The 11,086-nt window shown below is 43.0% G+C and overlaps 1 protein-coding gene across 1 annotated transcript in view; it reads left to right on the forward strand.

The window, feature by feature from the left end:
• Positions 1-10,784, forward strand: part of LOC121304554 (complement C3-like) — a 20,462-nt gene extending 9,678 nt beyond the window's left edge. Inside the window, exons 12-25 of the mRNA XM_041235737.1 lie at positions 170-323; positions 1,142-1,305; positions 1,580-1,738; positions 2,003-2,062; positions 2,565-2,655; positions 3,535-3,586; positions 4,270-4,357; positions 4,671-4,760; positions 5,457-5,562; positions 6,376-6,465; positions 6,738-6,824; positions 7,157-7,240; positions 9,714-9,849; positions 10,245-10,784. Of these exons, the coding sequence (XP_041091671.1) occupies positions 170-323; positions 1,142-1,305; positions 1,580-1,738; positions 2,003-2,062; positions 2,565-2,655; positions 3,535-3,586; positions 4,270-4,357; positions 4,671-4,760; positions 5,457-5,562; positions 6,376-6,465; positions 6,738-6,824; positions 7,157-7,240; positions 9,714-9,849; positions 10,245-10,383 (1,500 nt within the window). The 3' untranslated portion in view covers positions 10,384-10,784. The remainder of the gene's footprint in view (positions 1-169; positions 324-1,141; positions 1,306-1,579; positions 1,739-2,002; positions 2,063-2,564; positions 2,656-3,534; positions 3,587-4,269; positions 4,358-4,670; positions 4,761-5,456; positions 5,563-6,375; positions 6,466-6,737; positions 6,825-7,156; positions 7,241-9,713; positions 9,850-10,244) is intronic.
• The last annotated feature ends 302 nt before the right edge of the window (positions 10,785-11,086 follow it).

Here is an 11,086-nt window from a genome sequence, read left to right on the forward strand (position 1 = left end):
CAGCTTACAGGAAAGCCTGCAGGCGCCCGGACAGACCACAGGGGTCGCTGGTACGAGGTGAGCTGAGGACGCCGTTAGGATTGTCAATCCATCCTCTAATCCTATTATATCTGCAGTATGATGTTTACACATGAAGTCATTGATAGAGTATTCTTCCCAACCCTTTCAGTCATTGCCGAGAAGCATTGGAAAATCTGCAGGCTATTTGGAGAGACGCATCAACACCCTACAGACGCCGTACGCTGTGGCCATGACGGCATACGCTCTAGCCTTGAGCGGCAGCAATGACTACGACGCCATTCTCGTGAGATTTGCATCGGCAGGTAAGATGGCAGTGCATCTTTTCGATAAAGATTTGAATGTTGAAACGTTTAACACTTGGCTAATGTTTAAATTCTAAACCGTTAACTCCCTCATGCTTGAAGCCCAGTATATGTTTTTTTGTCTTGTAATTATTGGCTTGTGTTGTCTCTGTGATGCTTTGACAGTGAGTTCTGAAGCTAATCAATTCCAGTTGCTTACCATAAATCAATGTTTTTTTTTTGTTTTTTTACTAGAAATCACCAGCACCATCTAGTGCACAGCTGTGTATTGCAAGCAAAGCAAAAGATAGCGGGTCACTAGATGGCGCTTGCTGTTACTTCTTCGGGTACACTGTAGCTGATCTAGCCTTTAACGAAGAGCACCTCATCACAGGCCTATCACCTAATTAATCACAGGTTTTGAATATTTACCATTAGAACCATACAGAACAAGTGCAAACATCACAGGAGGTGAAGGGAAAGTAAAAAAAAACAAAAAAACAAAGGCAATTACAAACAAATCTGCTTTTGTTTTGTTTAAAAAATGGTGCTGAAAACAAGATTGTACACATATTCAAAAAAACATTTCCTGTTCCGTGAATTGAATGCCAAGGGGGTGCTGTAACCATGTGTTTTAGGATGCGAGGTCTATGAGGAAGAACTCCAGCAACAAGGAGCTAAACTCCCATCCACAGGCAAATGAAAGCATACACAGAGCTGCTCTAAATCAAATTCAGCATATCAGCTCTAGAAACAAACTAAAAGATATATATTTTAGACGTGAGTGATTGAAACGTGGCAGCCCTGCTCCAGCCTCTCTTGGTGCTTCTTTGATTCAGATCAAAGCCACTGGCCTGTACCTGCGTCCCATCTCTTCACTCTGGAAGCCACAGCCTATGCCCTCATGGCCAGTCTGAAGGTGAAACAATACGACCGCGCCGGGAAAGCTGTAAAATGGTTGACTGAGCAGAGGTTCTATGGAGGAGGGTATAGCTCCACACAGGCAAGTAGAGAAAGGGGGCGTTTGGCCCTGTACCTGGTAACCATGTCCGAAGTTAAAAGGCTGGCAGACCAGGAAACGCATTGCTTTACCCGGTCTGTACCTTGCCTTTTATGGATTCCATCAACATGATTAACAATACTGCTTTGTTTCTTTTCTATACACACAACCTGGGTCCTCAGTCAGCTGGGAATATTTTATTTTACTTTGTGACCAGTGAAGAAGACAACGGGCGTCCCGACTGATCTCTGATTGTCTCCTCTTGTGTCTCTTGCAGGCGACCATCATTGTCTTCCAGGCTATGGCTGAATACATGATCGCCGTGCCTCTGCTCCAGGAGGTAAACCTGGATGTGGAAATCAGCTTGTCTGGCCGCAGCAAACCTGTCAAATGGAAGATCAATCGTGACAACGTCTACATGCCAAGGTCCGAGAAGGTAAGGAGAAGGAGACTGGAAAACTCTCCAGCATACAAAGATCACATCCTGGAGACTTTTAAAGAAGGTTAACCCTCCTCCTTGTGTGCCCTCAATAAAGCTCTCAGAGTCTAGCCCGGTGCAGTGCGTTGGGTACACCAGAGTGTAACCACTGATCTGTGCCCCCGCCACACTCCCGTATGTTTGTACCACCTGAAACAAGGAGGCATGCTTCTGTACTTATGACTTGTTTCACGTCACAGCTGTGCGTCTGCTTTCTTACAGGCAAGGATTGACCAAGCGTTGAATGTGACCGCTAAAGGCATTGGCCAGGGAACCTTGACTGTAAGTACACCGGACAAGGAAAGAAGCCTTTGCTGACTTGAATTCGTTTTCTTTTGACGCTGTGCCTCGCCATTTTGACTGAGCTTCGGAGTGGCTGGGAATACCTGGTCTGGTGGTGTCTAGATTGTCATCAAAGTTTTATCATTCACTGCCAGCTTCCTGTGGCATTTTTGCATTGCATTTGGCTATAATCCGATACCCTTTTTGAACCTTTCACTGTGCTTGTATTACTGTTTGGTGTTAGGAATGCTTTTAAGAGGTCAACTCAGAATCGCACAACAGCTTCCTTCTCTAGTAGAATTGTGTGAAGTTGTTGATAGTAGAAGCAAAGTTAGAAACAAAGTTGATAGCGAGAAACTCATTGGAGGCCGTCAATCTCTACGCACAGCGGGGCTGAAATCAACAGTGCCTGGTTAAACCAGGAGAGCGCAATTCAGCTAGGATTCATTCTCCCACCTCAACTCCTTTGAATTGCAGCAATGTGTTTGAAATGAATTCCCAGGTGATGACTTTCTACAATGCCATCCCAGAGGGGAAGAGAACCGACTGCAAAAACTTTGAACTGGACGTGAAGATTACGAGACCAAACAACGGTACGCTGCCTTTCCCCCTTTGAGTCTCAGTGCATTTTCAACGCGATCTCATCGAGTAGGGTTCACAGCGTTCAGCCCTGGCCAAAGGGTCTGCATCACGCTATGGAATGAACCCATTCTAGGTCATGCAAAGGGCTGTAGCGGTAGTCCCCTCTTATCGTAATGCAGAATGCTTTAAACTTGCTCTGGTGTTATTCCCAGATGCAGGGCACAGGTTTATCAGATCAAATCCTCAGTGCTGAAAGAGTCATCGGACCAATGGACTGACTGCTTTAAAGATGGATAATCCATTGAAATATTCCCACTACTGGGGCTTTTAAGGAGGGAGATACGATTAATCAATGATAAAAACAATATATATATATATATATATATATATATATATATATATATATATATATATATATATATATATACACACACACACACACACACACACACACACACACACACACACACACACACACCCTTCCCCCTTTATAAGGTGACCCTTTATACTGCAGAACAGATTTTAAGGCAGTTTGGCCCACCCATCATGCCATTACACTAACTCTAGAATTCTCATTATAAGGTGGGACACAAACAGCATGGTCTCCTGACGATGGCTCTTGACTACAGCCTTATAAAGGGGAGCACTATGTATATAATATACAGGGTGATTAGTAAGTAATTTTACCACATCAACACACCATATCTCATATGGTATACTTACCCTATATATATATATATATATATATATATATATATATATATATATATATATATATATATATATATATATATATATATATATATATATATATATATACAATTATTTATTTATTTTTGGTCTGGTCATTTGACTCAGGTGCTGTGGTTGTGTTTTTATTTGATTTATAGTGAACAAGCCTGAAGGAGCCTTGGACACACTAGAATTACAGATCTGTGCTGTGTAAGTGGACCTGCCTTTCCTTTTTCTGCCGTGGAAATAGAATGCTTTCAAAGTTTTCTGTTACCATGGAATGCTTTGTAATTATTCTGTATTACCGTGGAAATAGAATGCTTTCTTGCTCTTACCTCAAGTACTGTGCAAAAAAGAAAGAAATAGATGAAGAAATCTGAGCTCCTGTCACATGGCTTCTTGTGCTGGGAAGCCTATTGTTTTAAATCAAAGTCCAGTGTTTTTAATTATTACAGTAAAAATGATTTGCTTCATCTCATCAGAGTGTAAACGATGATCCTGGAGGTATTAGAGGCTTCTCTGTCTGTGCTCCCCCCCCCCACCCCCCCATGCCTGGTATTTATACAACAGTGGGCTCAGAGCATACATGACTACAGTCTGATTCTGTTATCTTACTATTTATCAATAGAAATGAATTATCCAGCTGTCACTCCATTCAAGTGCAACCAGCCATTAACTACTCTCTTTCACATGGTTACTGTGTTTGATTTCCTTCTTTCCCATGCATTCTTGCACAGGCTTTGTCATGTCAGTCGTTCTAATCCTGAGTTATCTTAGCAGCTCTGCTTGTGCCAAAGTCACCTCCAGCAAACTGGTTCAACATTACCAACACGCTTTCTTTCCTGTGAGTCAGTCTGCGTATTTAATTCCAAGTAACTCATCTTCTTCTGTAGCTATCTGGGTGAACGAGACGCCACTATGTCTATCATTGACATCACCATGCTAACAGGATTCACTCCCGACAAGAACGATCTTGCAAAGGTAAGCCATCCAGTCACCTCTCTTTAAATAACTTCACAGGGACTGGGTAGCAGCGGTGACACAGAGCCCCGTTCACATTTATTAGAACACCCCATTGCTTCTGTTATTTGGTTTAGTTTACTGATTACTGATCGGAAATTGAAATTCTCACACCCAGAGGTTATCACACAGGTAGGTAATATAAAGGATATCAATTAATATATCTAATATGATAACGTACAAGATTTCAGAGAGACCATCTCGGTTAATATCGGCTCTTACATCGCATCTAGATTGAGTGCAATGCGTGTTTTCTTCTTGATTTTCTACCCAGATGATGAATGGAGTGGACCAATATTTTCAGAAGTTTGAGATGGACACAGCTCTTTCCAATAAGGGCTCTCTCATCCTTTACTTTGACAAGGTATCCGTTCTGTTTTCAGTTAGCTGTTCGTTCGCTAACATGTTCAGAATTGTTATTTTTTTGGTTTGTTATTACAGCGATGGCCAAAAGTTTTCACCCTTGAGAGGATTAACAAAATTTGCTTTGTAAAGGTCAGATGAAGCCTGCTGAATAATGCTGCTTTAACATAATGGATTACACACCACTTTGTAGTTTCACATACACTAAAACGAGACATTTCCAAATCTAACGTGGAATTAAACGTTTGGCCTGCGCTGTATTCTCTCAAGATGCTAATGTAATATTGTTTAACAAATGAGATCAGGGTTTATTTCATTTACTAAGAGGTTTATATCAACAGAAAGAAATGTGAATGGAGTGAAAAGTTCTTCAAAAAAAGGGCAAAAGTTCTGACTCCAGACACTAGCCTGTTACTGGTTTGTATTCATTCTTAGACATTATTGTATTGTGTATAGTTTAATAAACGCTGTTGTTTCAGAACAGGTCGCTCAGGGGCTAATCACAGATTAAGAATGCTACACAGAAGGGTCATTTAAACACCAACTCTGAATCTAGCACATTGGCATCTCCAGTGGGTTCCATTGAGACCACCAAACCGTCCCATAAAGAAAGACAAGTTGTTCTTTCAACCCTGAAAGTTGCGTGCTGTGGATTTGATGTGGTGCGATTGATCAGATGGGTGCTCTGTGCTTGCAGATCTCTCACAGGTCGAAGGACTGCATCTCTTTTAGAGTGCACAAGATGTTTGAAGTGGGTCTGATCCAGCCAGCTGCAGTCACTGTCTATGAGTACTACGCCTTGGGTAAGGGTTTAATAATGATAAACTGGATGCACGTACCAAGATTAAGAAGCATCTTTATAGCGTGCACACGTTCCAGATAGCCCCTTCAGTCACTGTGCGCACAACTGTACTGTGTTAAGTTTTCTATCTATGCTACATCCAAAAGTTTTGCATCACCTGGAATTTGATGATTGAGATTATATAAACAATGGGCTGTGGGGAAATATGCAAATAAAGTATTGCAAGAGCCAATCAAATCGCGTGAAAGTTGCCTAACAGCTTCTACAGTCACAGCGTTTTAAAAGTCACAATACAGTATACAGTATTTTGTCCTTTTTGGGGCTCATCAGTACAGAGCAACTGTATTATGACTTCAGAAAAAAAAAAACACAATTTAGATCTTTTATTTAACATCGTGTAACCAAAGAAACTACAAAATGATCCCGCAGAAGTCTGCTGGAAGCCATAATAGTAGCACAGTAAGTATTTCATGTTAGATTTTGAAATGTCACATTTTTCAATTCTGGTCAGTGTTTCGTGAAGTATATGGGAAAACTACAAAGCGGCGATGTGGAATTCAATATGTAAACCGTAACATTATTCAGCAGGTTTCATTCGGCTTTATGAAGCTTCTATATAGAGGGTGATGCAAAGCCTTTGGCCAGAACTGTAAATTATTACTTACCCTCTCCCTTTAAAGGAGTAGAAAGTAAAACACAGAACTCGGGTTCCTCCCCTTGTTGATCTAGCTTTGGCAACATTATCGTGGCTCAGTGGAATTCTTCCTCCTTCTCTTGGCTGGGTTAATGCTGACTAAGCCTCTTCTCATTGCAGAGAACCGCTGCATGAAATTCTACCACCCAGACAAAGAAAGTGGTCTGCTGAGCAAGATCTGCCAAGAGGAAGTGTGCCGGTGTGCCGAAGGTAGCTTCAATACGATACAGGCCCAGATACTGATGCAGGGCTGGAAACAAGACTCCCGGTGCATAGCTGTTCGATCCATTCCTGGTTTTACTATGAGCTTAATAATAAGACACACTTGAGCTTGTTAGCTAGACCGTGGCTAATCAAGCTCTCAGTGAAACCCGGTCTGCAATCGGAAACACACAAGACATGACATTTTGAGGTGCTCCAGTAAAGCAGCACCACTGTACATTAACTGAGAAACATCTTCTTCTTCTTTAAACCCCTCACAGAGAACTGCAGCTTACTGAAAAAACAAGATGGTAAAATTGGCGTGGATAAGAGACTCGACGTTGCTTGTGAACCTGGAGTGGAGTACGGTAATCAAACATGTTAATTAAACACATTATACAAAACGCATGTAAATCAACACCAAACAGAAACACAGATTAACGCATATAGAAACACAGATGAAAGGGGTTCCTCAGAGGCTTGCTCGGTAAAGGCACACCGGGTGTAAAGAGGGGATTGACTTGGCAGTGGGATCGAACAACACCCACTGACTTTCAGCTCTCCTGAGCTGTGCAATCACGTGTTGATTCAGGGTTAGCTGTGCTACCAATAGTGATTAGGCCTTGGTGTTTTGCTTTGCTGCTGGTGTTTGTTCTAATGATTTGTTCTCTCTCTCTCTCTCTCTCTCTCTCTCTCTCAGTGTACAAAGCCAGACTCGTGGCCACCAGGCGTGACTCAACATATGATTACTACACTATGGTCATTGAGCAAATAATCAAAGAAGGTAACCTCCATTATTTCTATTGACTTTGTGCTCAGTTTGTGTTTTGAAACGTGAACAGTTTATATTGCTGGCTGATACGCAGAGCTGCAAGGGTTAAATATGAGCAACTCTACTGAAAGAGAACACTTAGGTGAATAACTGAAAAATAAATCATTGAAATGGACTACAGGCACTAAAGGGGATTGCTAATGGGCCAGTTGTGTCAAAAAAATAAATAGCGTTCAGTACATTTTGCTGAAAATGATCTGAAGGTCTTGTCAGTCTAATGTTCTGTCCAGAGCAGAAAGATGGTTGATGGCTGTTTCAAAAAAGAATACATAGAAGAAACACAGTTCACAAGTGAACTCAGTTGGGTTGGTTTAAAACCATAGTGAATCTTCATCACAAAGCGCTTTACAAGATACGAGACTAGGGTGTGTGAACTATGCAAAGAGGCAGCACAAGGAGGTGAAGTGACTCGCTCAGGGTCACACACAGTGAGTCAGGGGCTGAGCTGGGATTTGAACCGGGGATCTGCTGGTTACAAGCCCCTTTCTTTAACCACTGGACCACACAGCCTCCTATATGTGAGAGTATATCTTGAAGCAAACTGCAGGTGTCTCTGTGGGTTTGTGTTTGCTGTCTGGTCATGTCCTCTGATCTGAGAGAGATGATTCCTCTTGAAGCAAGCTGCAGGTATCTGCGTGGGGTTGTGCTTGCTGTCTGATCATGTCCTCTGATCTCTGAGAGAGATGATTCCTCTTGAAGCAAGCTGCAGGTGTCTGCGTGGGGTTGTGCTTGCTGTCTGATCATGTCCTCTGATCTCTGAGAGAGATGATTTCTCTTGAAGCAAGCTGCAGGTATCTGCGTGGGGTTGTGCTTGCTGTCTGATCATGTCCTCTGATCTCTGAGAGAGATGATTCCTCTTGAAGCAAGCTGCAGGTATCTGCGTGGGGTTGTGCTTGCTGTCTGATCATGTCCTCTGATCTCTGAGAGAGATGATTCCTCTTAAAGCAAGCTGCAGGTATCTGCGTGGGTTTGTGTTTGCTGTCTGATCATGATCTCTCTGATCTTGAAGCAAGCTGCAGGTGTCTGCGTGGGGTTGTGCTTGCTGTCTGATCATGTCCTCTGATCTCTGAGAGAGATGATTCCTCTTGAAGCAAGCTGCAGGTATCTGCGTGGGGTTGTGCTTGCTGTCTGATCATGTCCTCTGATCTCTGAGAGAGATGATTCCTCTTGAAGCAAGCTGCAGGTGTCTGCGTGGGGTTGTGCTTGCTGTCTGATCATGTCCTCTGATCTCTGAGAGAGATGATTCCTCTTGAAGCAATGCTGCAGGTATCTGCGTGGGGTTGTGCTTGCTGTCTGATCATGTCCTCTGATCTCTGAGAGAGATGATTCCTCTTGAAGCAAGCTGCAGGTATCTGCGTGGGTTTGTGTTTGCTGTCTGATCATGTCCTCTGATCTCTGAGAGAGATGATTCCTCTTAAAGCAAGCTGCAGGTATCTGCGTGGGTTTGTGTTTGCTGTCTGATCATGTCCTCTGATCTCTGAGAGAGATGATTCCTCTTGAAGCAAGCTGCAAGCAAGCTGCAGGTGATTCCTCTGCGTGGGTATCTTGTGTGCTTGCTGTCTGATCATGTCCTCTGATCTCTGAGAGAGATGATTCCTCTTGAAGCAAGCTGCAGGTATCTGCGTGGGGTTGTGCTTGCTGTCTGATCATGTCCTCTGATCTCTGAGAGAGATGATTCCTCTTGAAGCAAGCTGCAGGTATCTGCACGGGGTTGTGCTTGCTGTCTGATCATGTCCTCTGATCTCTGAGAGAGATGATTCCTCTTAAAGCAAGCTGCAGGTATCTGCGTGGGTTTGTGTTTGCTGTCTGATCATGTCCTCTGATCTCTGAGAGAGATGATTCCTCTTGAAGCAAGCTGCAGGTGTCTGCGTGGGGTTGTGCTTGCTGTCTGATCATGTCCTCTGATCTCTGAGAGAGATGATTCCTCTTGAAGCAAGCTGCAGGTATCTGCGCGGGGTTGTGCTTGCTGTCTGATCATGTCCTCTGATCTCTGAGAGAGATGATTCCTCTTGAAGCAAGCTGCAGGTATCTGCGTGGGGTTGTGTTTGCTGTCTGATCATGTCCTCTGATCTCTGAGAGAGATGATTCCTCTTGAAGCAAGCTGCAGGTATCTGCGTGGGGTTGTGCTCGCTGTCTGATCATGTCCTCTGATCTCTGAGAGAGATGATTCCTCTTAAAGCAAGCTGCAGGTATCTGCGTGGGGTTGTGCTTGCTGTCTGATCATGTCCTCTGATCTCTGAGAGAGATGATTCCTCTTGAAGCAAGCTGCAGGTATCTGCACGGGGTTGTGCTTGCTGTCTGATCATGTCCTCTGATCTCTGAGAGAGATGATTCCTCTTGAAGCAAGCTGCAGGTATCTCTGTGGGTTTGTGTTTGCTGTCTGATCATGTCCTCTGATCTCTGAGAGAGATGATTTCTCTTCCAGGGAGTGACGAAAATCCTTTAGACAAGAAGAGAGACTTCATCTCCCACAGCAGTTGCAAAGGCACCCTGGACCTGCAGGTGGGGAGGCACTACCTAATCATGGGAAAAGCTCAGGATCTATGGAAACTGGGAAGTGGGTGAGTACAAAGAGCTGCTCTTTACTAGAGGGTCTGTTCTAGGGCAAGCAGCTGAACCTTACTGTCGTGCCGCTGCTTTCTGTGGATCAATTTGTATAGGTGAGCAAGCTGAACCACTTCACAATAAGAGACACGCTACAGCTATGGCACCACCCTATAGACTCTGCTAGTTTTGCTTCACAAAGTTGAATGAAACCTGCTGAATAATGTTAGGTTAACAGAAATGGAAAAATGTGACATTTCGAAATCTAACATGAAATATTACTGCACTACTATGATGGCTTCCTGCAGACGTTTGCGAAATCATTTTGTAGTTTCTTTGCATGATGTGAAATAAAAGATCTAAGTTATGTTCATGTAGTTTGTCTGATCCCAGCATTGCTCATCTTTTGCAGGCTGAGCTACATCTTAGGTGGCGAGACCTGGATAGAGTGGTGGCCGACCAATCAGGAATGCCAGCAACATAACATGCTCTCCACCTGCCAGGACATCAAAACATTCTCAGACAGCATGGTCTTTGGCTGCCCTAGTTAAACCCTGCGCGGGGCTGATATGGCACTAAGGAGTACAGAGTCCGTTCTTGCCTAAAATCATTCTCACACGTTACCGTTTTTTATGAATTTTGCCGTTGCTGATTCAGGTAAAGCTTTGTGTTCAACTCTATGAAAAGGGATGCCTATTTCTCTGGAAAACTGTGCCACGCTCTGTAAGGGAAGCCCCAAGTGTCACTGCTTTTTAAAACAAGATTGCAAACACGCTCGCGCGTTTTCATGCTAAAATGATGTTCCTTTTATTCGCTGCCTTGTTTTACTGTTCTGTGTGTTTCTTCTGTTTTTCTTGCATTCTCTTATTAATTTTTGGCAATGTTTTTATTCATGTGAAGTGCTTTGTGGCAATTTTTATTGTGAAAAGCGCTATATTAAAAATAAAGATTATTATTATTATTATTATTATTATTATATATAGCACTGATGGACTGCACACACACACACACACACAGCTTCCAGGGGGGTGAAGCCCTGCAATGACTCTGTGGAGAGGCGTCCTACGACATGCAAATTTGAGATATCTCGGGAGAGCTGCATCTCTTTTGGCAAGAGAACCTACTCATTGTTTTGTTTTTTTGTTTGTTAGTGTGAGCAGTTTTCTGTTATTAAGAGATTTGTATTGAAAGCGAATACCTGAACTCAGCTCGAGAACAGAAGTTAGGGTAGCATTTCCAAACTAAAATATTATA

This window comes from Polyodon spathula, chromosome 38, assembly GCF_017654505.1.
Source record: "Polyodon spathula isolate WHYD16114869_AA chromosome 38, ASM1765450v1, whole genome shotgun sequence".
NCBI classification, from domain to species: Eukaryota; Metazoa; Chordata; class Actinopteri; order Acipenseriformes; family Polyodontidae; genus Polyodon; species Polyodon spathula.